The following is a 13,265-nucleotide window of genomic DNA, read 5'->3' on the forward strand; positions in this document are numbered from 1 at the left end:
CCCAGCAGCTCCCCCGGTTCGGTCCAGTTCACGGAGCTCGTCCAGCAGCAGCTGCTCTTCCCGCCCCGCCGGTGACCGGACACTGCACGAGGGGGGGTCCTTGCCCCCCCCAGCCCCGCCGCTGCCAGACACGTTTGCAGCAGCACGATACAGCACGTGCCTCCCCGTCCCGCCTCGGTCCTGCGCGCAGGACTACATGTCCCAGCATGCCACGCTGCCTGACGGGGCGGGGCCTCCTGGGCCGTGGTCGCGCGGCACGCTGGGAGTTGTAGTTCTGGAGGGTGCGCGCGGTGCGTCGCATGCTGGGAGTTGTAGTCCCCTTGATGGATTTCCTTCTCAGCCTATCAGAAGAGAGAATGTGCCCCTCTTGAGGGCGGGACTAGAGGGGGAGGGGGCCGCTCAGTTGTGATTGGCTCGCTGTCTTGTGACCGTGGTCCCTGAGGGCCAATGAGCGCGCTGGGGAGCGGCGCCCAATGGGAACGGCGCGGCCGCCTGGGGGGCCGGCGCGGTGTGAACGCGGCGCGGGAGCGGAGCGGAGCGGGCCTGGCTCCGGGAGCCGGCGGAGCGATGAGCGCGGAGCGGAGTCGGGAGATCCGCCGTGAGCAGCCGGGCCGGGCCGGGCCCCTGGGCTGGGGGGAGCGGAGGGGCGGGCGGGCATGTGTGGGGCGGCTCAGGGGTGTGTGTGGGGCGGGAGGAGGTTGGGGGGGCCGGTGTGCGGGGCCCGGAGGGATGTGTGGGGTATCGGGGTGAGGGGGGCCGGGGAGCCCTGAGGACAGTGGGGGGGGCGGTGTGTGCGAAGGGGGGAGGAGGTTGGGGGTCAGTTCAGGTCAGGGGTGTGGGGTGGGAGGAGGTTTGGGGTTGGGGCGATGTGCAGAGCTGGGGGGGTCGGAGGGCAGTGGGGCGGGGGGTTAAGAGGGATGCGGCGGGCGGTGGTGCGCGGGCTGGGGGCTGGGCAGTGTGTGGGCTGGGGGGGGGGTGCAGCGGCTGGGGGCGGTGTGTGGGGTGGGCTGGGGGCGGTGGTGCAGGGGGGCAGGTGTCAGGGTGCTATTCGGAGATAGGCTCCTGGGGCTGGGGCTGGGGAGCCAGGGAAGAAGTGTGAAGAGCTGGGACACTTTGGGGTGGGGGGTGCGTAGTTGCCTGTATAAGACAAAGCCCCTGATGTCAGGCTGTCTGGTCAGCCCAGGTTGGGGAGTGAGTGGAGAGACTGGGGGGCGGGTGTCCTGGGGGGTGTCCTGGGGCAGGGGGAGCCCCACTGGGTGCGGGATTGTCAGGACTGGCACAGGGGGGGAGCTGGGACCGATGGGGGAGCTGGAGCCAGGTGTGAGAGGACAGGGCCCAAGAGGGGGGTCGTGGCAGCTCACCCCCTGGGCCTAGCTCGTGGGCCCTGCCCTTAGCTCGGCCGGGTGGGACGGGGCCAGGCTCTGAGTGGGAAGGATGCACTGGGGGGACCTAGACTAATTCCTGGCTCTGACACCAACTGACTGGGCTGCCCTGGGCAAATCCTGGCCGCCCCTCTCTGGGACTCGGCCCCCATCTGACCCAGAGCTGACGATGCTTCCCCCCAGGCAGGAACTGCGCAGACAGGTTGGGGGTCAGTTTCTATGGTGATGGGGGTCCTAGAAAAACCTGTACGTGGTAATTTGCTGGCCAGTCTGGATGTTACTTTGCACCTAGCTAGAACGCCGACTGCGCCGCGGTGCTAACGGGCCGCAGGGGCGTGACCCGGTGCTAATGGTTCTTCTGCCGCCCCACAGATCTCCAGAAGGCGAAAGACAAGGCCCAGAGGAGCGGGAACCTGGAGGAGGAAGCTGCTATTTGTAACCAGCTTGGGGAGATCTTGGCTAGACATGGTGAGTGGGTCCCGGTGGCCGAGGGCGGCTGGCTCGCTCCTGTCTGTCGCTGGTGGCCAAGGCTGACGCTGTGGGAGATGGGGTTTGGAGAGCCCTTTCTCCATAAAGGGAGGGGGCCCTGCGCTGCCCTTGAGATCGCCCTGCCCTGCCCTGCCCTGCAGGGGCATCAGTAAAAATACTGACCAGGCTTGGGCCCCAGGCTGAGCCGTGAGGAGCGCTGCTAGGATCCTCCCTCCAGTCTGATAATTCACCTGCAGCGCAGCCCGCTGCCTCCTCCCCTTTCACCAGGTCCTTCTCACCTCTCCCCATCTTCTCATTGAGCTAAGGTCTCAGGTGGCACCATGCCGAAGGCGTTACTGACGTCCCAGTGCGTTCCGTCCCCGGCATGTCCCGTGTCTGCAAAACCAGGTGACGAAGGTGCCAGGCTGGGCTGTGATCCGTCCTGGCGAGTCCCATGGGCCTCTGGCTCCCCTTGTGCTGTGCCTTGTCCGGGGCTCACAGCTGGGTTCAATCTCCAGGGCTCCCAAGTCTCCAGTGCCGACCAGCTGGACCCAGAGAGGCGCTCTCGGCGCGCCAGGCTCCCCCGCGGCTGGGTTGTGCCGCGCGGGGACGGCAGGACCGTGTGCTGTGCCTCGGCCAGCCGGCTCGCTTGCCCCTCACCGGCCTCCCCTCTCTGCTCCCGGCAGGGCGCTACCGGGAGGCGCTGGAGGAGCACCGGCAGGAGCTGCGCCTCCTGGAAAGCGTGGACGACCTCATCGGCTGTGCCGTGGCGCACCGGAAGATCGGCGAGCGCCTGGCCGAGCTGGAGAACTACGAGGCTGCGCTGAAGGTAGGACGGCGGGGGACTGGCTGACCCCGAGAATGGGGGTGGAAGCCCCCCGACAGCGGCAGCGTGGGGGTGCTGAGGGGAGCTGTCTGCAGCGGGGCAGGGATGGGGGGAATAACTGGAAACTTTGGGGCATGTGGCGTGAACCCCTGAGCTGCCAGACCTGGAGACCCAGTTCAGCGCCAGCCTGGGTCCCCTGGGCTGCATCGTGGCTACCTGCTCACGCTCCTGCCCCACCCCCAGCACCAGCGCCAGCATCTGGAGCTGGCCCGTCAGCTCTCCCATCACATCGAGCAGCAGCGGGCCTGGGCCACCATTGGCCGCACCTACATGTTCGTGGCGGAGAGCGGCCAGGCGGGCGAGGCGCTGCGCGAGGCGGAGCAGGCCTTCATGAACAGCCTGGCCATCCTGGAGGAGAAGCTGGAAGGTGAGGCCCGGCTGCCGGCGGGGCGCCGAGGGGACGGGCTGCCAGCTGGTGACGTGGAGCGGCCCCGGGAGGAAACTTCAGTCGGGTTCCCCCTGTGGCAGCCCGGTACCCACAGCTCACCCGTTGTCTCTGCCCCAGAGCACGGCCTGTGTGTGCCCAGCTGGCCGGGACCCCTCCGGCCCCTGAGATCCATTGCGATTCCTCCGGCGGCTCCCCTGGCGCTCGGCCCGGCTCCGTGTGCCGTTCCCCGGTGCAGACCTGGCTGGGCGGGCCCGAGGCTGGGGCGCCGGCGGAGTAACGGGGCTGGCTCGGGGTGTGTCCCGCAGGGGCGGTGCCGCAGCGGGAGCTGAGCGAGATGAGGACCCGGCTTTACCTCAACCTGGGCTTGGTCTACGACAGCATGAAGGACCCGGCCAAGTGCAGCCACTACATCAAAAAGAGCATCTTCATTTCGGAGTAAGGATCCGGCCCCGTGCGCAGAGCTTCCACTCGGGCTTCCCCGAAGCCCGGGCCCACCCTCCTGTGCCCCAGGGGGCTGCGTGGGGCAGCGGGGCCCCAGGGCTTGGTGGGGCGGGTACGCACGGGCTGAGGGGGGTGATCTCGCTGGTTGTGACCCGCCCTCCCTCCAGGCAGACGCGGCTCTACGAAGACCTGTACCGGGCCTACTTCAACCTGGGCAACATCCAGCTGCGGGCGGGCGAGCACTCCCGGGCCATGCGCTGCCTGGAGCGGGCGCGGGACTGCGCCCACACCATGAAGGAGAAGTGCCTGGAGAGCGAGTGCTGCGCCAGCATTGCCCAGGTGAGCGCCGGGGGGGGGGCCTGCCCTCGCCCACCCAGCTGCCCCCCTCTGCACCCGTGGGGACCCCCTCCCACCGTGGGAACAGCGGCGGGGAGGCAACGGGGCAGCCTCTCCCCACGCACGCCGGCAGGGGGTGCCCTTTCTCCTGGGGCACCGGGAGCGGTCATGCACGGGGGGGGGCTCACGCGCCCCCTCTCTGAGCCCGGTGCCTTGCTGCCTGGCAGGTGCTCCTCAGCCTGGGGGACTTCGCGGCCGCCCGGCGCGCGCTGAAGAAGGCCTACGTGCTGGGCTCGGAGCAGCGCGACAGCGTCCGCAGGAGCCTGCGATACGGTGAGGGGCAGAGCCGCCAGCGCCCTGCTGCGCGTGGGCGGGGGCTCGGCGCTGAACTCCACGAGGCTGGGCCGGGCCGTCCGGCTCCTGTCACAGGGTTCAGCCACCTCCCTTCCGAACCCCGTCCATGGCCCCAGACGTGCCCCAGGAGAGGAGGCCCAGCCGCGGGGGGCTGGCGACTCTCGGCTCACAGTGGATCTGAGGCCTGGTGTAAATAACCGGGCAGGGGGCAGGGCTCCTGGTGGGTTCCTGACGCAGCCGGGGCTGGGAAGGAAGCCCAGCAGGTTCCCAGAGGAGGCTGGTGCCCCCAGGCCTGCAGGCTGGGTTGGGCGGGGGGGGGGGGGTGCCGTGGTCCCCGTGTTACCCCCGTCGTTGTGGTGCTGCCTGCTCCGAGCCCCAGAGAGGGGAACCCAGGCTGCTGGGAAGCCGACCCCGGCGCAGGCTGCTCACGCGGCCGGCCTCTCTTGCAGCCGTGAAGGCGAGCCAGCTGCAGGAGGCCCTGGAGGAGGCGGTGCCCGGCGACCTGGAGGCGGCCCTGGGGCTGTGCGAGCAGCTGGGGGATCTGTTCTCCAAGCACGGGGACTATCGCCGGGCCCTGGAGTTCTACCAGAGGCAGGTGGGTCGGGGCGGCCGGTGCCCGAGGCCGGGGGGCGGGGTGGAGGGCTAGGTCGCCGGAGGGCAGAGGCTCCCCCTCGGATTCAGGCCGGGTGGGGCGCACGCCCCTGGGCAGTGTGCACTATGGACCTTGTCTCCCCGGGCAGCTGTGTTACGCCGAGTCCCTGCAGAAGCCCGAGCAGGAGCTGGCCGTGATCCACGTCTCCCTGGCCGCCACCTTCGGGGACCTGAAGGAGCACGGCCGGGCCGTGCAGCACTACCAGGCGGAGCTGGCGCTGCGGCGCGGGAACCCGCTGGAGGTGAGATGGGCGGCGGGGCCGGGCCCGGAGTCCCCAGCTCTGGTGCGCTTGTCCCGTTAGATGGACCCCCCCCTTCCCGCCCCGATCACACCCTGCTGTGCCCGGGGCCCCCCTGCTCGGCAGCTGGGTGCAGGCGGGGCCCCACGGCGCGGGAGGGCTGGGCTGGTGGCCGGCGGGCTCCTCCCGGCCCCTGACCCGTTGTGTCTGCGCCGCAGGAGGGGAAGACGTGGCTGAACATTGCCCTGGCCAGGGAGGAGGCCGGGGAGGACTACGCGGAGCTGGAGCCCTGCTTCGGGAGCGCGCTGCAGAGCGCCGAGCGGGCCGGCGAGCCCAGGCTGCAGGTGAGGGGGGAAAAGGCCCCTGGCCTAACCACTAGACCTTGCTGCTGGGACCTGCGACTGAAGGTGCCATTTTCTGGCCCCACCCGCGGCCCCTCCTGGCTGCCCTCACTGCAGGTGCCCTGGAGTAGCTTGCGTTGCCCCTCTGCCAGGAGACGCTGCTTCCCGCGTCGCCCAGGAGCCCGGGGGGGACGTGGGGGGTTGGGGCTAGTGCAGCTGCGGTGCTGGGACTGGGCTCAGGGCAAGTGCCGCCCGGCCAGCGTCCCTCGCCCTCAGAGCCCTGCTGCTGGGCCAGGCCAGGGCTGGCGGACCTGGGGGCTGCCCCCCACGGCCGGTGCCCTGCCCCGCTCACTGCAGCGGCGCTGGTGGCGTCCCACCCCCAGCCGGGGGCTCCTGCCTCCTCTCCTGGGCCCCCTTCCGGGGGAGGCAGGGCCGGGTGACGGTCACCGCCTCCCTTCGTCTCCCAGCGGCAAATCCTGCGGCACCTTCACGCCGCGCAGCAGAGATGGGGGAGCCCCGAGGCCCCCGCCACGCTGGCCAGGCTGCAGGAGCTGTGCCGTGCGCAGGGCTGGAGCCCCGCCAGTGACAGCGGCGAGGAGGAGGCGGAGGGGCCGGAGCACAGCGAGCCGGCGGAGGAGAGCGAGCTGGAGCTGTCGGAGAGCGGTGAGCGCGCGTGGCCGCGGGGAGGGGTGGGGGCAGCTGGAGAACCTGGCCCCGAGTGCGCCGGGCCGGCGCGGCGGGACCTGACGGCGGGCGTGTGTCTTCCAGATGGGGAGGAGAACAACCTGGACGGCTACAGCAAAAGCGTGCCCGGCCGCCGGCGCGTCAGCAAGGTGAGGCCAGGGCGCCGCTTTCTCGCCCCGCACGGACCAGTCTCTCCTGCTCGGGAGCCGGGTGGAGACTTCGCAGGGCTGCGTGGAGCTTGGGGGGTGGGGGGAGGGGGGGCAGCAGCAATTGGGTTGGCTCCACTCTGGTGCCCCCAGGCGGTTCTGACCCGGGTGCCCCTCTCCTCCCCCTGCAGTGGAACCGGCGGAACGACCGAGGCGAGACCCCGCTGCACCGAGCCTGCATCGACGGGAACCTGCGCCAGGTCCAGCTGTTCCTGGAGCAGGTGGGAGACGGGCCTGCTCCTGCCCCTGGGGGGGGGTGTGTTGTGGGTGGACGGGCAGCCCCGTGAAGCTGGGTTGCGCTGCAGAGCACCTTCAGGCCAGCCCCCCATGCTCCCCCCCAGCAGTGGCATGTTTCAGCGGGTGCTGGAGGGAGCGCTGGGAAGGTGGGTGCAGGGGTTGGCGTGCGGGCGCGTTTTGCGGGGGCCTCCGCGTAACCCCGGGACCTGATCGTGTCTCTCCCTCCTTGGCGCCAGGGTCACCCCCTGAACCCGCGGGATTACTGCGGCTGGACGCCCCTGCACGAGGCCTGTAACCACGGGCACCTGGGTGAGCCGCGCCGGGGGGGCTCCGGCTGGGCAGCGGGGGGGGGGAGGGGGAAGGGGGCTGGAGGGGTCGTTTGGCCGCTGCCTGGCGGTAACTGCAGGCTCCTGCCCCCAGAGATCGTCCGGCTGCTGCTGGACCGCGGCGCCTCCGTCGATGACCCGGGGGGGCCGGGCTGCGAGGGGATCACCCCCCTGCACGACGCCCTCAACTGCGGCCACTTCGACGTGGCCGAGCTGCTGCTCCGGAGGGGCGCCTCGGCCGTGCTGAGGAACGCCAGGGTGAGGTGAAGGGCGGAGCGCGGCGGGGGCTGGCACTGGGGGCATGAGGCGGGTGCACTCTGCACGGCTGGAGGGGCTGGCGCGGCTCCCGGGGCCCACGTTGGCAGTGGGGTCACCTGGGGTCTAAGCCTGCACTGATGCCCGTCACCTGCATCTCGTTCCCCACCCCCCCCAGGGCCTGAGCCCGCTGGGCACCCTCCAGGAGTGGGTGAGGATGTACGGCAAGGACCTGGACCAGGAGACGCGCCAGCGCTGCCGCGCCATGGAGCGCCTGCTCACGGAGGCCGTGGCGGGGCGAGGTGAGGTGCTGAGGGGGGGCAGCTCCCTCGTTTTCGCTCTGCCGGACCCGCTGGCAGGGGCGCTGCCGAGCAGGACCGGCCCTGCCCCGGGGGGGGGGTGAGTCCCTGCCCCTGCCAGCCCGGGGAGCGTCTCGGCCCCGAAGCCAGGGGCTGCCTCCCCCTCCTGTCTGCCTGCTCTGCCCGGTCCCTGGCTGTGCGGGGTTTGACGCCGGGTTAGGGGGATTTGGGAGCCGGGGCCTCGCTCACGGGGTCTCTTGTCTCCCCCCCCAGCGCCGGAGGCGGCCGAGCCCCCCCCGCACAGCCAGCTGTTCGACGCCGAGCTCTCGGAGCCTCTCACCCCACCTCCCTCCACTCTGGCCACGCCGCCCCGGAACGGGGGCCCCTCCAAGAAGCCCCCCCCGCCCTGCAAGCGTCGGAGTCAGGGTGGCGGGCCGGGGCCGGAGCCCTGCGGGGTGGGGAGGGGCTGGCCGGAGTGCGGGGCCGAGCCGGACGATGACATGACTCCGCTCCGGCCCGTCAAGAAGAGGCAGCGGCTCTGGGACCAGGGGGCGCCGGGGGAGGATGGCAGCCGGACGCCGGGGTTCCTGGAGCAGGAGCCTGAGCTGGCCCCGGCCCGTGACAGCTGGGCCGAGTATCGAGCAGCCATCCGTAGCGTGGGCAGCGCCCAGTCCCGCCTGGGCCCGGAGCCGGCGCCATCCGAGGCCCCCGCCAGGACGGCCCTGATCCCAGCCGAGGAGTACGTGGGGGACAGCTGGCTGGAGGACGACCTGGGGGCCAGCCGCGAGCCCCGCAAAAGGAGCCGCCGGGGCCGGAGGGAGTCGGACTCGGACTCTGGAGATGCCTCGGGGCTGGAAAGCGACAACGCGGCCCCCCGCCCGGCCCCCGCCCAGAGGAGACGGGCCCGGCAGAGCCGCCTCACCCAGATCGTCGACAGGACGGTGCTGGGCCAGACCCGGGGGGGCCGCGCCCCGGGGACCCAGGAGACAGCCGCCGGCCCCGGAGCCAGTGAGCTGGGAGGCAGCGGGGAGGCCCCGCAGGTGAGGTGCCCAGGGCGGCTGTGGGGCGTCGGGGGGGGGGGGGGGGGGGGGGGGGGGAGATGATGCCCTGGGACTGCTCCTTGGGGTATCCTGTGTGCCTTGACTCCCCTCTCCTGTCCCCAGCTCCCCTCGCTTGCTGCAGCCCCCGCTCTGCCTCCCCCCATCCGAGTGCGGGTCCGGGTCCAGGACAACGTCTTCCTCATCCCCGTGCCCCACAGGTGAGAGCCGGCGCGTGTCCTCCTGGAGCCCCCCACCCCCTGGGGCGGGTGCAGTGCTGCCCCTCCAGGCCGGGGCATGGAGCAGCCTGAGCCCCTCCCGGAAGTGGCTGGGGCCCGTCCCCGTGGGGCAGGGGGTTGCGGACTCGCTGTGAGCAGGATGTGATTTTTCCCCTCCCTAGGAGGGTACGGGGGGGACTGCTCAGTGCCTTCCTCTCCCTGGGGAGCGGGGTGGCAGCTGGGGGCAGAGTCGTGGCCTGCGGGGGGCGCTCTGCCTCAGCCCCTGCCCTTCCCTTCCAGTGGCAGCGCCAGCCGGCCGGTGGCGTGGCTGGCGGAGCAGGCGGCCCAGCGCTACTACCAGGCCTGCGGCCTGCTGCCGCGGCTCTCCCTGCAGAAGGAGGGGGCGCTGCTGGCGGCCCAGGACCTCATCGTGGACGTGCTGCAGAGCAATGAAGAGGTGAGCGGGGCCTGGGGCGGGCCCACGGGGCTCCCCTGCAGGCTGCCCGGGGGCTCGGATGGGGCCCCTCCCCGTGGCGTCTGGGCCCCTGGGTGGTTGGGACGCCTGGGTCCTGCGCCTGGCTGGCTGGGCGCCCCGGGTGCTGCCATGCCGACGGGCTCCGCTCTGTGTTGCAGGTGTTTGCAGAGGTGCAGTCCTGGGAGCTGCCCCCGCTGGCCGACCGGTACAGGAAGGCCTGCCGCAGCCTGGCCGTGGGTAAGCCCGGCTCTCGGCAGGCTGGGTGTGAGAGCGCAGCGGGCCGGAAAGGAGCTGGGGCTGGCTGGCCTGTGTCAGGCCCGGGGAGGTCACCCAGCTGGGTAGGGAGAGCCCCTGGGTGGGGGAATGCAGGTTGGAGGGAGGAAGGACGGCCTAGTGGTCAGGGCGCTAGCCTGGGACTTGGGAAACCTGGGTTCAAGTCCCTTTGTCTCCAGGCCTGGCTGTGGCCAGGGTCTGCGCCTGCCGGGGCAGAGGAGGGCTCGGGGGGTGCAGCTCTCGCCCCGTGGCTGTGCCACAGAACGGCCGGCGCGCACCCTACTGAAGGACGCTCCGTGCTCCAGAGCCGCGGGGAGCAGCTGGCGGGTGCCCTCGGTCACGGCTGACCCCGGGGTGGGGGGGCTTTCCCTGGCGGCTGGCTGTGCGTGCAGCCGGGTCGTCCCAGCCGCCGTGACGCCCTGTCTCCCCGTTGCAGGGGAGCACCGGCTGCTCCTGGAGATCATGGAGCTGCAGGAGTCGGGCCCCTCGTTCAGCGCCTGCGGCCTCTCGCTGTGTCGGCCCCACCTCGCCCCCCTCCTGCGCGCCCTCAAGCTGCAGACCTCCATCCGGCAGCTGCGGCTGGCCGGGAACGGGCTGGCCGACGACCTGGCCAACGAGCTGCTGGCCACGCTGGGCACCATGCCCAACCTGGCCCTCCTCGACTTGTCGGCCAACCAGCTGGGTGCCGAGGGGCTCCGCGCCCTGGGGGCAGGGCTGCCCGGCCAGACGGCCTTTCAGGTAGGGCGGGGGGTGCGCTTCCCACATCCCCTCCCAACGGGGGGCAGAAGGGGCTCTGGCCTCACGCCTGAGCCATGAGCAGGGGCTGGGACCACGTGTGCTGCCCCCCCCAGCCGCTCTGGGGGGAGCCCCCCCTCCCCCCCGGCTGTGGCCGCTCTGCCCCACAGTGTGCCCAGCAACGTCCTCGGGCTCTGTCCCAGGGCTGCCCCAACCAGTCTGAGGCGCTGCCCCGGCCCCGCCGTCCCAGCAAGCTGCGTCTGGCCGGGTGCCATGGGGTCTGGGGGGAGGCGCTGGGGGTGAGGGTCCCTGTGTCACGTAGGGAAGACCACCCATGTGGGAGGCAGTTGGCCCCCACTGTCCCCTCTCCCCTTGTGCCCCTCGCCATCAGGCTGATGCAGCCCCCTGCCCCCAGGCTGTCTGAGGACACTGGCTGGGGGGGCAGGCCCCAGAGGATGGGGGTGATCCCTCCGCCCCTCTTCTTCCAGAGCCTGGAAGAGCTGGATCTCAGCCTGAACCCCCTGGGAGACGGCAGCTGCCAGGCCCTGGCCGGCCTGGTTCAGGCCTGCCCTGTCCTGAGCACGCTGAGATTGCAGGCCTGCGGCTTCACCGGCGCGTTCCTGCGGCACTACCGCCTCCTGCTGGCCAGCAGCCTGGAAGGTAAGCGCCCCCGGGCGGGGCAGAGGCCACTGCTAACCTCCTCGTGTGCGATTGCAGAGTCTGCTCCATGCGAGGTGCCCCAGAGAGACCATGAGGAGGGGACCTCCCCCCGTGAACAGCCCTCGGCTGTGGGGACGGGGACGGCTCTCGCTGTCTGGTCCTGCCCCAGCTCTACGGACACCCGGAGTCACAGCTCCTGCGTGCCCCCGTCCTAGGACCCCCTCTCGGTCCTGCCCCGTGGCCGCCTGCTCTGCTGGTCTTGTCCAGTCCAGGCCTATGTTTCCAGCTATGCTGCTGCAGACAGGGACTCCCCACATGCCTGGCCCTGGCCCTGGCCCTGGGGCCGCAGGCTGGCTGCTAACTCGCTCTTTCTCTCCCGCGTGGGCCCTGGCCCAGGAGCTGTGCACCTGAAGACCCTCGTGTTGTCCCACAATGCCCTGGGCGCCGCGGGGCTGGAGCAGCTGCTCGGGAGCCTGCCCTGCGCCACCCTCGGCCGGCTGGAGATCGGCTCCGTGGCTGCCCGGCAGGAGGAGCCGCTCGTGGATCCCGTGGTCAGGTACCTGACGCAGGTAATAGGCCCCGGGCCCTGCCAGCCCCTTTGCCAGCCCCAGGCGGGGTAGGGACAGCGCCTGTGGGATGAGGGGGGCTCACCAGGACTTGGACCAGCAGCTCTCCCGTTAGGCGTCTCTCCGTTCTCTGCGCCCGTGGGGATTTGTCAGTCCATGGCTCCTGGCCCTGCCGTGAAAGGGGGTTTGGCCCCAGCCCCCTGCGGCTGGGCTGTGGCTTTGGGCTCAGGTCCCTGCTGTTCCCTTCCAGGGGGGCTGTGCTCTCACCCACCTGACGCTGTCCGGGAACCACCTGAGCGATGCGGCTGTCATGGAACTGGCCAGGTAAAGGCAGCGCCGGACTCTGGGGCGGTGGAGGGGATGTTTTCCTGACGCTGAGCGGGAGGGGCTGTGCTGTTGAGCTGAACTGGGAGCTTGAACCCCGACCTTCACCCTGGAAGGGGCCCTGGCAATCCACGCCTGCTGGGTCTGGCCTGTTTGGTGATGGGGGGCCCGACTGTCCCTGACCCGAGGTGCAGCGGAGCACGGGCTGAGAAGCGCGCAGCGGACGGGGCCTGTTTGACTCGCCCCTTCCCTCTTGGCTCCAGGTGCCTCCCCCTTTGTCCATCGTTGGTCTCGCTGGATTTGGCTGCGAACCCGGGGATCACCGTTGTGGGCTTGCGGATGCTGCTGTCAGCCCTGGGGGAAAGGAACCAGGGGCTCCACTACCTCAGCCTGGCAGGTGAGAGGGTGAAGGGCTCGGAGATCCCCGGCTCACCGAGGGACCCAGGGAAGGGTCCTGCTGCCTGGCCCTAAGGAAAGTGGTGGGGGAGAAATGCAGCGTGGAGGCTCTTCCCCGCGGTCCCTGGTCCCTGCTGGGCCTGTCATTGGACGTGACCCTGACCAGGTGGGGAGGGGACGGAGGTACAGGCTGTAGGCCCGGGCCGGCTCCCTGCCTAGCATGGGGATTTCCATCAGCTGCCGAGTGCCCCTGGTGAACCCTGGGGGGTGTCAGAGCCACCAGCTGCTGCGGCCCAGTTGTTCCTCTGCAGGCACTGGTGCCTAGAGCGCAGGGTAGGACTGAGAGGCAGCAGGTGGGCCCAGGGCTGGGAGACTGCAGCCGATAGCAAGGGGTACTGGCCCAGCTGTGCGTGTCCTGGCTAAGGCCAGAAGAGGCCCTGGCGATCACCCAGGCTGCTGTCCCTTTCCCTGGGTAGCAGGTTCCCTTTGTAGGGAGGCTGCTGCTGCTTCTCCCTCTGCTGCCCCCATGGCCTGTTCCCTTCCCCGCAGGCTGCAGGGTGCGAGGCCCGTTGGACAGCACCACCTGGGCCCGGCTCTCTGCCGACGTGCGGGATTTGCGGCTCTGCAGCCGGCAGGTGAGCAGCAGTGACCAGCGGGACGTGGGCGAGTCCTGGCACGGCCCCGCCAGCACTTCTCTCTGCGCAGTCACCCGGCAGCACAAGCTCTTCTGCAAGAGTGTGTGAGGGGCCTTGTCTCCTGTCGCCCGACAGATCCCTCGGGGCTTCAGCGTTGCTGCCTCCTTCACCAGCTCTGGACACTGCACGGCTGCCGCGGGGCACGGGAGAGGCTGATCCTCTGGGGGCCGTGGCCTCTGGCGTGTAGGAGGGACCCACCTGCACTGGCTGGGCCTGTGCCAGCAGCCGTTCTGCTCTGCCCTGCCGTGTGGGGGCCTGGAGTTTCGCCCGGCCCGGCCCCCCTGCAAGCTGAGAAGGGAGCACCTGGTACCGCTTGTCCAAAGGAGGCAGGGCCTTGGACTCTGCTGCGGGGCTGGGCCTGCTGGCCTCCTGCTCGGCTCAGCAAAACCATCC

The 13,265-nt window shown here is 70.9% G+C and overlaps 1 protein-coding gene across 2 annotated transcripts; it reads left to right on the forward strand.

Annotated features, from left to right (window-relative positions):
* The first annotated feature begins 481 nt into the window (after nt 1–481).
* TONSL (tonsoku like, DNA repair protein) lies at nt 482–13,174 on the forward strand. 2 transcript variants are annotated; one of them, XM_067560134.1, is made up of 27 exons: nt 482–598; nt 1,755–1,850; nt 2,537–2,679; nt 2,920–3,103; nt 3,430–3,559; nt 3,733–3,904; nt 4,129–4,234; nt 4,705–4,850; nt 4,996–5,148; nt 5,364–5,489; nt 5,954–6,149; nt 6,255–6,319; nt 6,508–6,597; nt 6,850–6,922; nt 7,034–7,197; nt 7,373–7,496; nt 7,767–8,533; nt 8,657–8,751; nt 9,049–9,205; nt 9,382–9,460; nt 9,933–10,234; nt 10,720–10,891; nt 11,288–11,460; nt 11,708–11,781; nt 12,045–12,178; nt 12,727–12,812; nt 12,948–13,174. In XM_067560134.1, exons 1-27 carry the CDS (start codon nt 568–570, stop codon nt 13,026–13,028), a joined length of 4,119 nt encoding a protein of 1,372 aa, XP_067416235.1. In that variant the 5' UTR covers nt 482–567; the 3' UTR covers nt 13,029–13,174. The 2 variants fall into 2 exon arrangements, with proteins under 2 accessions (XP_067416235.1, XP_067416234.1); XM_067560133.1 differs by having other exon boundaries at nt 12,727–13,082.
* Nucleotides 13,175–13,265: the final 91 nt, after the last annotated feature.

This window comes from Emydura macquarii, unplaced genomic scaffold, assembly GCF_026122565.2.
Source record: "Emydura macquarii macquarii isolate MOO-44397 ecotype Brisbane River unplaced genomic scaffold, CSIRO-AGI_Emac_v2 contig_2246, whole genome shotgun sequence".
Classification (NCBI taxonomy): Eukaryota; Metazoa; Chordata; order Testudines; family Chelidae; genus Emydura; species Emydura macquarii.